General features: G+C 45.7%; 1 protein-coding gene across 1 annotated transcript in view; it reads left to right on the top strand.

Moving 5' to 3' along the window:
• Window positions 1–14028, top strand: part of Dennd11 (DENN domain containing 11) — a 34227-nt gene extending 20199 nt beyond the window's left edge. The window contains exons 5-9 of the mRNA XM_021190329.2: window positions 3593–3731; window positions 5936–6067; window positions 6250–6400; window positions 7100–7168; window positions 8448–14028. Coding sequence (XP_021045988.1) covers window positions 3593–3731; window positions 5936–6067; window positions 6250–6400; window positions 7100–7168; window positions 8448–8643 — 687 coding nt within the window. The 3' untranslated portion in view covers window positions 8644–14028. The remainder of the gene's footprint in view (window positions 1–3592; window positions 3732–5935; window positions 6068–6249; window positions 6401–7099; window positions 7169–8447) is intronic.
• The last annotated feature ends 376 nt before the right edge of the window (window positions 14029–14404 follow it).

Genomic DNA, 14404 nt, shown 5'->3' with positions numbered 1-14404 from the left:
TATTGATTGGGACACCGTCAGCCCCTTTTCTTCTGAATGAAGTTACGCTGTTACCACCAAATCCAGGGGACGGTGGCCAACATTTGACCTGAATGTTCCTAGCTTCCTCATCCCATCGGCAAAGGGGAAAAAAAGAGAAAAGATACCTGTACTTGGCTTTGCCCCAATTAAAGACAACTTATTAACAGACCTGTCAGACTCACAGATGTGGGAGAAAGATACTTATATAGGCTAAAGAGACAAATGTGCCACAGTGCCACAGCCTTTATCAGAAAACAGCATGCCAGCAATTAAAATTAAAAATAAATGCTTCTTTTGTTTCAGCAGCCGCACTAATTTAGATTTGAAAACACCAGAATTGTGTGTGTGTGTGTGTGTGAGTGTATAGAATTTCGAAGTGTTCAAGCAGTAGAGAACCAGAATATTCATATAGTAAACAGCCATTATGAATAATAAATCGAGCATAAGACAACAATAGAAAAGTCCTACTAGGTCTGGTTTTTAGCAAGGGCAGAAAACTATACCTACTATAACCACACTTTGTTGAACCATCACCGTCTCCAGCAAAACCATAATATACATATTATGTATTTTCTAGGAGGCACAGTACTTCACTCAGAGATCCAACTACAGGCAACATATCTGTCCTGAATCCATACAGGATTTTTTTTCTCATTATTCTACAAACAGTGCTTACACTGAATCACGTAGCATTTATAAGATATTAGATATATCAGTAACCTAGAGGTGATTTAAAGTATATGGGAAGAGCTGTAGCATTACATGCTAGTATTTTCTATGAATATACATACACATATCATCTGTGAAGACAGAACAATATGAGTGAACATGTAGTCCTTAATGCATGTATGGCCGAAGGGCGAGGTGAAGCATGGGGAGTGGGGAGGGCATTGCTTCTGTGTGTAATGCAGGACGGGCTTGGGCAAAAATGACAACACTAGAAGTTGTATATGGCCATCCCTGTATTCATAATTCTGTATCCACAGAGTCAAACAACACATCTGCACTGAACACAAACAGGCTTTGTTCTCATTATTCTGCTAAAAGTGCTACACAGTGATTTACTTAGCATTTATAGAGTTAGGTATATTAATAATCTAGAGGTGATTTAAAGTATACGGGAAGAACTGTGCATGTTACATGCTAGTACTCTTATCATTTTATACAAGAGACCAAGTATCCACAGGTTTTGGTGTCTGGGGAGTGGGTCTTAGGAAGCAGGCCTCCATGGAGACGGAGCACATAGGACATGAGTGCATTTGCTTTTTATGGAAGATCATGTACATGTTCACAGTGGGAAATTTTTATTGTTCTTTGTAAAAGCCCGAGAAAAACAGGCTCAGAAAATAGAGACATGTAAACAAAGTGAAACACTGGTCTCACCGTGCTCTGAGCAGGATACGGTGCAGAGGGTATGAGATCTGTGACTAATCTTCAGGAGAGAGGAGGACACCCTGTTGTGGCTATCCCAGCACTTCTTGGCACAGGCTTACATATGGGTCATGAGGCACTAGCATTCCCTCATCTCCAGGCAAAGTTATATACACACTTCCTTCTGCCAAGACTGTGCCCTCCCGACTCATCATGTTGATGCTTAGATGTCACTTCCTTCAGGAAGCCTTCACCATCTTCCAGAATGCAATCAAGCTCTCTCATTTGCCCCCAATGGCTGCTGTCCTTCCCCACCACGCTGTCTCCCCAGGCTATATTCTAGTTGCTTTTTGACTTGCGCTGCCCTCCAGTTAACTGCGGAAGTCAGGGCCTGAGTGTCTTTATTCACTGTTGAAACTAGAATACATAGTGCTTTGGCACAAAGTATTCACTTAGGAGATAGTTCTTGTTAATGGATATGTGTATCGATGAACATGGATGAGAGTTTGGGATAAATAATTTATTCTTGGATACACTTGCCCAAGCCCCATCAGACCTGTGCCTGATGAATTCCAAAGGCCCAAAGATGGCAGAAGTAGGGAGGAGCAGGTTGTGCTCTGGCCGCCTTCTTGTCTGTCTGCTGTTTGTCTCACTAGTCTTGCTCAACTTGGGTCTTCTCTCCTGGTGACTGAATGACATATAGAAGAAATAGGCCAAGAGTCACAGTGGACATGCTTGGGAGGGGGAGGGTGGCTGTGTATGCATCATGGGTCTGGTGAATCAGGTGTCAGGATAGAGGGTGGAGGTTGCTTTGGAAAGAAAATTCCTCCACCAAGTAGTCTAGTCGAAGCTTTGGAGATGGAGGACAGCCAGTGGAGGCAGAGTGCAGGGGCTGCCCCAGGGCTGGCTTAGTACTTGAGTGCTCCACACATCTCTCAGCCTATTAAACTCAGTGTGTACTTTAGAGAGCTGCCTGCCTTCAGAACTTGGCTGCCCCCCCCTTCTTATGGCAGATGAACACTCTTAATGCCAACAGCTAAGCATCAAAGTCGCTTTCTGAAGTACTCACAGGCCTCTGATTTGAAGCCTCTATTCTGCCAGTGACACTGGTGTTTTCTATGCGTTGGCTGTTCTAGCTGTAAGAAGTCACTCATGTCTTGGCTCAGGCTGTCCTTAAGCTGGGTGAGGTAACCCATGGTCTGCTCTCATTACACAGACTAAGAAAGCAGACTGGAACCATCGGGTCACTTCCCCAGGCTTCCCTGGCAGCAGATTTCAGAGGCAAAGTGCAATTACTTGAGCTTACACTCTAAGTCCCTGGCACCGTCCTTCCAGAACGTAGCCCTCAGGAAGGGGGCCTCCCTGAAGTTATCATTCCAAAGAAGTTGGTTAGAGTGAAGTTTACCAGAGGGAGTCTTGGGGCCCTTGTACCCTCCCTGGCTGTAACTGCTGCAGATACCTTGCTGTGCAAGGTAGTCCCCTGGTCCCTGCATACTTTGAAACCCAACTTCAAACTGTTCACTCATTGCTGTATCATGTACAATACTCAGTGTTTTTGTATTGAAGGCCCACTGTAACTTCAAGAGTAGTTTATATGTATCTATGCACCTGTGTCTTTGACACACAAGCTTGGATCCCCTGGGTCAGGAGCTGCGGGTGTTTGTGGGATGCCTGTTGCATGGGTGCTGTAATCTGAACTCATGTTTTCATGATTGTACAGTAAGTACACTGAATCACTTAAGCTATCTTTTTTTTTTTTTTTTGGTTTAGTTGTCATATACATATATATATATATATATATATATATATATACACACACATATATTTTATATTTTTTATATATATATATTTTTCCACTTTATATCCTGCTCACTGCCCACCTCCTCCTACAATCCTCCCCCCAACCCCCTTCTTCTCCTCTGAGTGGGTGCCCCCAGCTTAATTAATAAAATTCAGCTGTTTCCTCTGCATTTCTATCCAGAGTAAAGTGTTTATAGTCCTTAAATTTCAAACTTCATTCTGTCAGGGGAGCTGATGCATTAGAGAAATCCAGTTTAAAAAAAAATTAAAGCATGAGATGACTGTTTTGTGTGGAAGCAACTATCTCTTCATGCTTGCTGGTGCTTTGGAGTTTTCACAGCAGGCTGTTTCACAGTGGTAACCTCTAACAAGCTGTCCACCTGTCCTTGTATGTTTCCAGATCACACACCCTGCTGGCTGTATGTCTCAGTTTATTAAGTTCTTCGGAGAACAGATCCTCATTCTTTGGAAGTTTGCCTTACTTCGAAAGCGCATTCTGATATTTTCTCCCCCACCTGTGGGTGTCGTGTGCTATAGAGGTAACCAGTAGCCCAAGTGAGGGCCTCTTCCTAAATGCCCAGTACATATGCCCTCATCCTTTAGTTGTTGACCAACTTTAGAAGAGTTTGGGCCATTTCAATGGGATCAAGGCTTCTGATTGGATTTAGAGCGTAGAGTCTGGAGGCAATGAAGGTGGATGGGGAGGGGCTTACCTTAGTATCTGGGAAGAGATAATAAGTTTCTGGGTTGAAGCTGGAATGGTGGATTGTGGGTAAGAGTTAAACTGAATCAGGTTAGCTGAAGTATACAGGGGTATGGTTGAAGAAGAGTCTAGGATGATAAGGATCATGAAGGCACCGAAAGTGGGGGTGTTGTGATCATAAAAAGAGAAAGAGCTGTAAGAATATGTTCTGGTACAGTGTGGGGGAAGAGGGTGCCTCAGCAGGCCCATGCTAAGGCATCCCTTCCCCCTGAGGGACCAGACACACACCAGTATAGTATAGAATAGAATTTAGGGCATGGGAAGGGGAGTTAAGAGGGTAGCAGAGGCAGAGAAAGGCAGTAGAGAAGTAGGGGCTGCCCATGGCTTCATGGAGAGAAGGGGGAAGGGAATGGGGAGCAAGGGGGCAAGAGGTAAGAGAGAGGCAAGAGCATACGAGGGAGAGGAGGGGCCAAGCAGCCCCTTTCATAGTGCCATGCCTACCTGGCTGTTGCCAGGTTAACTGTGAGGAGGAGCATATCTGGCTGCTGTCAGGAACTGTGGGGATGGAGTTTAGACAGAATACCAACAGAGGGAACAAGGAGTAATGAGTTGTTCGGTGGTGGGCTAACTTGGGACATGATTGGTGTTCACTACTTGAGACATTTCCAGGGAGATGTACATCAGGCACTTGTGTGATTGGGTTAGAATCTCTGGGGAGTAGCTGGGGTTGAGAGTGACATAAGCCCATCTAATAACCTTGGAATGACAACATCACCTGGGGAGAGTGAAGAATGAAGGTGCCAGGTGTAAGAGTTTGGCCGATAGTGGCCCAAGGGCAGGAGACTGAGGATCAGAAGGAGGCTCAGAGGATGGAAGGTTCTAGTGAGCCAGAGCCTTGAGGAGGGAGAAGGCCAGTCAGGTCAGTGAGAGAAATTCAGCATCTATTTGGTGATAAATTACCAATGAAAATTTTAATATATCAGGTTATGATATAACTGTCTCCTGAGGGCCTTTGCCGGTGCCTGGCAAATAGAGAAGTGGATGCTCACAGTCGTCCATTGGACAGTGCACAAGGTCCCCAATGAAGTAGCCAGAGAAATACCCAGGAAGCTGAAGGGGACTGAAGCCCCATAGAAGGAACATCAATATGAACTAACCAGTACCCTCAGAGCTCCTCGGAACTATACCACCAATCAAAGAAAACACATGGTGGAACTTGTGGCTCTAGCTATATTTGTAGCAGAGGATGGCCTAGCTGGTCATCAATGGGAAGAGAGGCCCTTGGTCCTGTGAAGGCTCTACGCCCCAAAAGAGGGGAATGCCAGAACCAGGAATGGGAGTGGGTGGGTTGGGGAGCAGGGGGAGGGGATAGGGGATTTTCGGAGGGGAAACTAGGAAAGGGGATAACATTTGAAATGTAAATAAAGAAAATATCTAATAATAAAAAAAGATACCAGGTTCTGCAGTGGGACCCTGAAGATTTTCCAAGACTACCCAGTTACATGATAGGTAGCACAAACAGAGCCCTTCCTGGCTTCTGAGACAACTTCCCATTGGCCTAGCCAAACCCTCAAGGCTGAGTAGTCATAAAAAGTTTGTTGGGCTCATGGCTCTCAGAGTCCAAGAGAATGATCCTGGCTTTGGGCTTTGGTCAGCTTTTGAGGCCTCATGGTGGAAGAGATCATATAGGGAAGAGGGCACTGGGGAGGGAGCAGACTCACTTTATAACACTTTCGAGATAACTGACTCAGTGTCTCCAGACTACCTTAAACTTTTCATAAGGGTAGTAGCTCTGTGACCTAATTCCATCTTAGGGACCCTAACCTCCCAATATTATTACACTGGCGACCAAGCCTCAATATGGGGTTTGGCAAGAACAAACAACAGACTTATAGCAGCTTCATGTAGGACAACTGTTCTGAGGTATCGACCTGCTTGGTGTTGGGTGACAACTGTTCTGAGGTATCGACCTGCTCGGTGTTGGGTGGAGGAGAGGGAACAGGAGGGAAATGTCCTCACTCTCGTGCCCCCATCTTACAGTGTACTGTTGCTGTTGTCTGGCCAATGTGTCCCTGCCTGGCATTGGGGGCACCATCCCTGAGTCCAAGCCTTTCTTCTATGTGAACGTGGCTGACATTGAGAGCCTGGAAGTTGAGGTGTCCTATGTAGCCTGTGAGTATGGGGACCTCCCCACCTCTCCCTGTGTCCAGATCATTCTCTCAGAAAGAGACTCTTGATTAATTCTGTAGTGAGATTGGACTGGCTTGTGTGTGTGTGTGTGTGTGTGTGTGTGTGTGTGTGTGTGTGTGTGTGTTCCCTTGGGGTTCTTACCTCATTTATCCTGGGCTCCAAAGGTACCACAGAGAAGATATTTGAAGAGAAGCGTGAGCTGTACGATGTGTACGTGGACAACCAGAATGTAAAGACACACCATGACCACCTGCAACCCCTGCTGAAGATCAACAGTGCAGACAGGGAGAAGTACCGCCGGCTCAACGAGCAGAGGTGAGACAGCTCATCTGCCAGATGCGTGCCCTGTGTGCTAGTGGGTGCAGCCCAGGCCAGTGCTGTGCTAGAAGGGACTTGCAGGCCAGTCTCAGCAGCACCATAAGCAGGATGGTCCCGCGAATCTGCGAAAAGCCCACTCTACCACCACTTTCATTGGGCTTTCCTAATCTCCTGTGCTTTAGGAGGCTGGCATTCCTCCATCTTGCCCTCACTGCAGGGTAGCAGACACACATGAGGGGTTCCTGATGGGCTTGAGAATCTAAACTCTGGTGAAGGAGCCAGTCACACTACCTTTCAGAAACACCCGAAAGACCTTAGATTTGCCTGTACATTTGGAATACCCATTTACTGAGCATCTACGCTGTGTGGACCCATTAGGAAGCTTGTGTATGTACATTGTTCCATGTAACTCTCAACTGTTTATCCTACAAAGTGAAGGGTTAGCATATAATACCCAGTCAGTGCAGTGGACAAAACAGTCCCATGACTAATGGGGGCAGGGCGGGGGACTATTAGCAAAATGGCCATAGATCCTGGGTTTGAGTCCAGGTTCTATTCCTTGTTTACTCAACTTCAGGCCTGGCACAACTCTGTGTGGTGCTGCTTCCTGAGAGATACAGCCATCGTTGGTGCTTGTTGCTGCCAATTACATAATTGGATGTAGTGTCCACCTGATGGTGTTCCCCCTTCCAACAGGCAGATGCTGCTGTACTCCCAGGAAGTTGAAGGAGACTACAGCCCATGTGAAGAGGACCTCTTTGTGCTGTGAGTCAGCCTGGGTGTCAGCGGTGGGGCTCTGGGAATGCTTTCAGTACCAACTTCTGCAAACAACTTGCATCCCTCCCATGCATCCCACTGCAGTGGGTGACTGTCATCATCCTCGGGCTCTCAGTGCTCTGTCCTTAGAGGTAACCTGAGTCCTGCAAAGCCATCAGGATGAAACCAGAGTGTCTGAAGAGACAGGGCAGGCCCTGGAGAAATGCAGAATGTCACCACATAGCTGTCCATCTCTCCACCCTCTCTCTCACTGCCTCCTCTGAAAAGACCAGTTCTTTGTGCTGAGTAATATGAGATCATCTGAAAGTCCAACTTTTGCATGCAGTGCAATCTCTCTTCCCCAGATCTGGTGGCCACGGAAAGGGCCAGCTCCTTCCAGTACACGTTATACTCAAGTGGCCACTGGAAGTACTGTTTCAGAATTAGAGCGGAACTGTAATTGAAGTAGAAACAAATCTGGAGAGGCCCTAGTTTTGATGAGGGCATCTCTACAGAGGTTTATCCTGTTCTTGAGGCTCCTTTCTAATGCATGCACAGTGTGAATGGGCAGACGCGCAGTCTAGTTAAGCCACTTTGGTCCCCCAGATAGCATGGCTGAACTAATGTCTTTCTAAGCTGTGACTCTGAACCCTGTTTTATGTATCCTCTTCCTCCAGATGCCCCTCCCAAGTAGAGCAAACATGAAGAGCGTGTAAGCTGTGCCCTTCTCAGTCAGTGTGGCTTGCCTCCCCTTTCCACACTGCTGGCTTCAGAACTGCTGTGCCTGCTCCAGCCCCTCTGAGTTCTCCCTTTCTAGGTACAGCATCAGTGACTATGGCTGCAAGGTCGGTGCAGAACCCTGCGCTCTCCAGTGAGGCTTGTTGGCTGTCAGTTGCTGTGGTCCAGTCAGGGCTTTGGAAAATGTGCATATTTAGTCTCGGTCTGGAAGTCAGTCTCACAAGTGCATCATCAGGTTCTGTGTCTTCACTCACTTTCCTGAAGGTTACTCAGAGGGAGCGAAATTGTCTATGGAACCTCTCCAAGGGGCTATGTTTAAAACAGGAAGACAGCAGTCGGGCCCTCATCCATAGAGACACTGCAGTTCTTGCTGTGTGTCTTCCTTGCTGACCTCATCCACACTAATAGCAGTTCTTACCCTCTGTAAAAATTGTTACAGGTTTGGAAGGCTTGTAAAAGTACACTACCAAGGCGCAGATGGGGCTCTGCTTGTTTGGGTTATCTAGATGAGCTTCTTATCTTGTCTTCCTTTCCTGTCTTGGAAATGCAGGTTTTTCCTAGAGCAGAACAACCGGATTTTTCAGACTCTGTTGGAGGTGTCAGCCAGCCAAGATAAAACTCTAACAGCGGAGCATGCCCGAGGCATGGGACTGGATCCCCAGGGAGACAGGAGCTTTCTCATGGACCTGCTGGAGGCCTACGGCATCGACGTCATGCTGGTCATTGACAACCCCTGTTGTCCTTAGGAAACGTGATAGGATTGGTGGTGAGACTCTCGTGTGGGGTGACAGGAGCCTGGAGTGCACCCGAGGCCCTCAGCAGCTTCAGTTTTAATTAAGTTGACACAAAGGACTCTTTATACTTTCCAACACATGAAATTTTTGCCATTTTCTTTCTGTGCCTCAGCCCTGGGGCTGGGGTGAGGCTGCCTGGGCTCGTGGCCTTTGGTTGGACATGGGAATCTACTGTCTTCCACTGCTGCTTCTTTGGGTTTAGTCTTAGGAATTCTGTGAGTCGGAGTCAAACTCTGGGATGAACTGTTCAGAAAACCTGTATGTCTTCGTTTGCCTTTGTTGCATATGAGAGTAAGATAACCATGTGGCCCCGTATGGCCTTAGATGTTCATCTGCCTAAAGACAGAAACTAATCAGATGACCTTTCCACCAAGTTCAAGGAGTAAAGTTAGGGTCACCTAGTCGTGAGAGGGCAAGTCTGAATGTCCTCTGTTCGATGGAGTGGAGAGAACACGAAGAAGGAGAAAAATAGAATGACAGGGAAAGAATTCTTGAAATCCTTCCTAAAGTAAGCGATGAGCATCCACCCATCCACCCACCCTCCCCACCACATCCCGGTCCTCTTGGTCAGTGCTTGGTACTGGCCCCGAGCTTATAGACTCATAAGCGCTGAATATCCTCTTGAACTAACTAACAGGTTCAAATAGGTAAGGGAAGAAATTTCCAGTTTCTTTAAGAGCTCTGTGGAGGGATGGTACACAGTCCTACAGCAGATACTTCTGATGAATTCTGAAATACAGCCAGGGCCCAAGCTGGTTAACTCAGGTTGCGATGTGATGTTAACAGGTCTCTTTACCAATCTGAAACTCCCACAGACATCTCTGAAGCAGAGACAACATTCCTTAGGCTAAGCAACGAACCTAACAGATTTGACAGGGAAAATATAACAGTGCCTCCCATCAAATAGCTGGAAATCCCAGACTAACAACCATGCCTGCTTCTTTCTGTCTGCGATGGAGCTGCGGTCACTTTGTTCTTTGGGGCTGGGATACTTTGTACTCATGCACTATGTTGGGAGGGCAACTGTTAACCATATTCAGAAAGCCATGTGAATAGCTAGCTAGCCAGCCATCAAACAGCCACGTCTGTAGCTAAAGAGCAGTCAGGTTGATGCCCACAGCAGAGAACTTCAAAGGGAGGGCCCATGCCTCTTAAATCCGTTCTGGGTTCTTGAGGCTTATTGCTTAGCTCAAGTATTTTCACTGTAGCTCCTTGATTAAAAAGTCCAAGAGTGAAGAGGTTGGTGTGTGTGAAAATGCCAACAGACACTGATGAGTCAGGGTAACATCTTTTCTGTAAATATATAAATAAGTTTAGGCACTGACATAAACTGTTCCAACTAATTGATTTTTCTCCTCTGCAGTGTGGGTTTAGCTATCATTCCAGTAACACAATGTTTACAAGAAAACACAGCTGTGCTCAGTGGCTGAAGTTTCTCCTGCTTTGTCCTTAGGGCTACCTTCCCCTCTTGCTCCAGGGCTGAGCAGGGGGGAACCACCCGATGCTGACGGAGCAACACTTCCTTTGGTCTCTAAAGCTCAAAGTCAGGGGTAGGTAGCCAGAGATAAGAGCTTCTGAGGGACTGGAAGACTCTCTTCAGAATTCATTGAAGAGAGGCTAGACAATTGGATCCACGGACCTAACAGATTTGACAGGGAAACTATAACAGTGCCTCCCATCCAAGAGAATAGCTGGGAATCCCAGACTAACAACCATGCTTGCCTCTTTTGGTCTGTGATGGGACTGCATTTGTTTCTTCTTTGGGGCTGGGATATTTTGGACTTCATGCAAATGAAGACCCCGTTTCTGAGAACCTCCCTAGAGCCTTCTGTAGGCCAGCACTGTTTGCTGTGCTGCTGAGGCAGCAAGCTGAGAACTGCAGATGAAAAGGTAGCAAAGGTGAGAAAGGCTGTCTGTTGTGAACTTGGGCTTTATGGGTTCTTTTTAACTGAGCAGCTGTGTTAGGTCTTAGGCTCTGGGCTTGCTAGCCCCCAGAGCAGAACTTGTTGTTCACCATCTCCTTCAGTCCTTCCCTACCTTGCCAGTTTCTTCATAGGGCCAGCACATGGCACAGGTGTCTGTGTGGCTGACAGTGTGTATGTCAACGCCATTTGTACCCTTTGCTCCCTTTTATCATCTGTAGAGTGAGCCTTGAGACGTGAGCCCAGTCCACATCACTATGAAGTCATACCAGACTGCTCCCCCCATGGCAGTGAGCAGATGCAAGTCTGCATAATATGCTGTGAGTTTCCTATAAAGGGAAGTAGTTTGTATGAACTATATAGGAATCTCTTTATAGTGACGGCAGAAGCTAGTAGCCACAGGATGTGCTTGCCTTCACTCTTGAAATACTTTCTGAAAAACCATCTGGCTTTATTTGGAAGAAGTTAGTTCACATCCTTCATAGCTTTCTGACCATTGGCAGAGACAGGCATTTTTTTCGTAACACTGACCTCTAGGAAGAAGGTTAAAATCTCAGATGTGGGTCCTGCCATTCTGCTAGTGGCTCTGAGCTGGCAGAGCCCTTCTGGGTAGCACTAATCCCCTCCTGTACCATGCTGGGAACCATGTGTTAACCTGGAAGCATTTGCTGACTTGCATTGCTGGCTATTCAGTCATTTTTAAGTAGAAGAAATTTCCAATGGTAACAATCTTCAGGGGGCCTGACATTGGGGTTTGGGGTATGTAGACAGTCATGTTAAGTACAACATACTGAGTATAACAAGAGCCTCTTAAAGTGGATGTTTTTGTCAGCAGATGGTAATACCCAGCTAGTTGTTGCCTGGCTCAGGTCTCTTTCCTCAGAAGCAGTAAAAATAGCAGAGCTTATCTCCTACCAGTCTATAAAGGAAGGCCAAGTCATTGCCTGGTATTAGTGTTGGCTTTAAACATGAAGCCTTCCCTGTGCTGGGCGCGGATCCAGGCCAATGTTGGTGTCCTACCTGGGGCCCATATGGTTCAATCAGTTAGGAGTACAGTGTGACAGGAGGCGTTTGCCTCCCACACCTCACACCCACTCTGGCTTCTGGAGATGATCTGGTTTCATTGCTGGGATAGAAGTTAGGATAAGAACCTGAAACTATAACTTACCTTGCTGGAAACCACGGAAAGGTGAGAGTGACGCTCAGATACAATAGTGCCAGATGCTTCATGGGAAGGTTCGCTTACACAATTACCTAATATATTTTAGCTAGATGATAAAGGTAAATTAAACCGTGGCTAATTGCTGCCTTCACTCTGGAGGCAAGGGGGAAGAACCTCCTGTCTTGAGACACTGAAAGCATATCAGTGCAGAAAGGTAAGATGGACTTATCCTTCCACTGAAGCTTTTGGGGAGACTTCTCTAAGAGTGCTAGTGAATTACCCGGTGGCAGAAGTCAGCTTCCTAGAGACGCAGAGACTTGGGAACTGTCTTTTCCCCTAAACTGCACAGCCAGAGAGTGGATTGAGATGCTTTCTCCAAGTCCAGTGTGATAGTCCTTGCAGAGGTAAAGAAGGGATATGGGGTATGGGTGAACAGAGCTGTAAGATAACGCCGGGTCACACAGTGATCATGCCTTATTATGAGACGAGTTTGAAAACTGACAAGAGCATCATCCATAGGACGTCTTCCCCTTAGGTTTCCAGGCTAATCGGCTATGATTCTGAGAGCTGTCCAGCAGCCCATCTCTCCCTCATAGTGCATAGTTCTACCCATGGTGAGGCTCCTGAAGGTCCATAGCTTACCTCAGCAAGCCCAGTTTCATCCCTTCTCATTTTAGGAAAACCCTTTCAGTCAGGTAGGGGAAGGGGAGGAGTTAAGGACTCCTTTTATACCCAAGTCACAGGCTTTGACTATGCCACTTTATAGCTAATATACCTCTGTTCCCAGGAGCTACAGAAGGTGGGGAAAAGACAGTGAATTAAGGTAATGCTTTTCCTATGAGAAATGGAAGTTTATTTTTATACCAGTGTTACTGAATGGTGAATTAAGTACTGAAGCGTTGAAATGGAAAAGAATTGCAAAGTTATCATCTAAAAAGCAATGGGCAGCTTTTGTAGTTTAATTGCAGTGGAGGCCTTAGACATGTCACTGTCTGTGACAGTGTTTTGAAGCATGAGCACACACTCTGCTGTATTATTTCAGCAGCATTACAGGAGAGAAAGTCAACTGGCCAGACAAGACGAGAGGGACAGTGACCTTGGGTAAATCTGTGGAACAGAAGTGCGCAAATAGCCTTTCAATGACTATTCCTTCTTGATCAAGGGAGAGAGAGGGGAATGGGCGGTAGTCTGCTACCTGGCACTTTAATTCATTTTAGTGGCTGGAAGTTGGATGATATTGTAAATTTAGAAAAGGAATAGGACTTTTTTGGTGCTATATAGAGAAATGAGAATGGGATCAATAAAGCCTTTAGAGCTTACTCTAGAATGTCCGCACGGCGCTGCCTCCCAGAACCATGCTGACTTGATTCTGACAGCTCTACAGCAGGGGTTTGCTTTCATTTGCAGCCGGCGCCTGTTTGGTTTGCCGAGTTTACCTTGCTTCCTAATGACGCTGGGCTCACTGGGACAGGGCAGGGCCTTATAAACTGTGCATAGATGGAGCTGCAAAGTGAAACCCATAAAAAGAAAATAGGTGTAATTGACATTGTATCTGGGTAAATTAAGCAAGGATATATATATATACATATATATATCAGGCAAACCCAAAGTTCATTTTCCTTGCCCACCAGAAATGCCATGAGCATGTCAGCCATGAGCAATGGGGAATTCTGTCCTCTTGAACTGCCCGCATAAGTGGCTGCCAGGCTTTGGGTCGGGGTAAACAAAATCAACTTCCTTTATTTGCCCAAAAACTTGGATAAATTTTTGCAATAAGTCTGGAATATAATCCTTCCTGAAAAAAAAAGAAATCATGGTAATCAAGGAAATATGTTTTCCTAGTTTTTTTTTTTAAACATAGTGTCCCTGTTGCCTTAAATATAAAAAACTATTTTGAGAAATAACCCCATTCTAAAAGGTATAGCAATAAAAGAAACCGAATCTATTTTTGTTTCAAGTCTTTACCTCATGACAGAGTCAGAAGGATAATTGGTAAGTTTTGCTCTGGGTACTACTGCAAACCGATGTATCCTTTCTGTGTCCTCAACGGAGTATTATTTACAGACCTGAAGGAAGTTGGGCTTAACCCCAAGGCTAAGTGTAAATGTTTCTTGAATTGATTCTTTCTGTGGTACAAGTTAACACCTGTGTATATCATATCTGTGTATATCTGAACCAAGTTATGTGCAGAGGTTGATAATAACTATATTTACAAAAGAAATTTTTACAATTAAAGTTCTCATTTTAACATGAGACTGTGTGCTGTGATCTTTTACCATGTAGTTTTTTTTTAGGAAGGAATGCTGATGGCCTAGCCCACAAATAGAGCCCAAGGGATGAATGCCGCTTTTACTTACAGAGACAAGGACAGGCACTGGGGAGCTGTAGCTGGTCCTTTGAGAGGCTGCAGTTGGATAAACACTCTCCACACAATGGAAACTAAAGTCAGAGAACCAGGACCTTGTACCTTTAATCCCCACAGGAAGCTTCTAGACTTAAGAAGGTATTTTATTTCAGAAATCTCTTATCAGAGCATTATATATTGATAAATATGTACATTGTTTATCTATAGGGAGAGTTATTTTAAACCAGTATAAAGTGAGTTAACACTGGTTGCAAAGCTAGGTTT

This window comes from Mus pahari, chromosome 2, assembly GCF_900095145.1.
Source record: "Mus pahari chromosome 2, PAHARI_EIJ_v1.1, whole genome shotgun sequence".
In the NCBI taxonomy this organism is placed as follows: Eukaryota; Metazoa; Chordata; class Mammalia; order Rodentia; family Muridae; genus Mus; species Mus pahari.
This window is presented reverse-complemented; position numbering and strand designations above follow the sequence as displayed.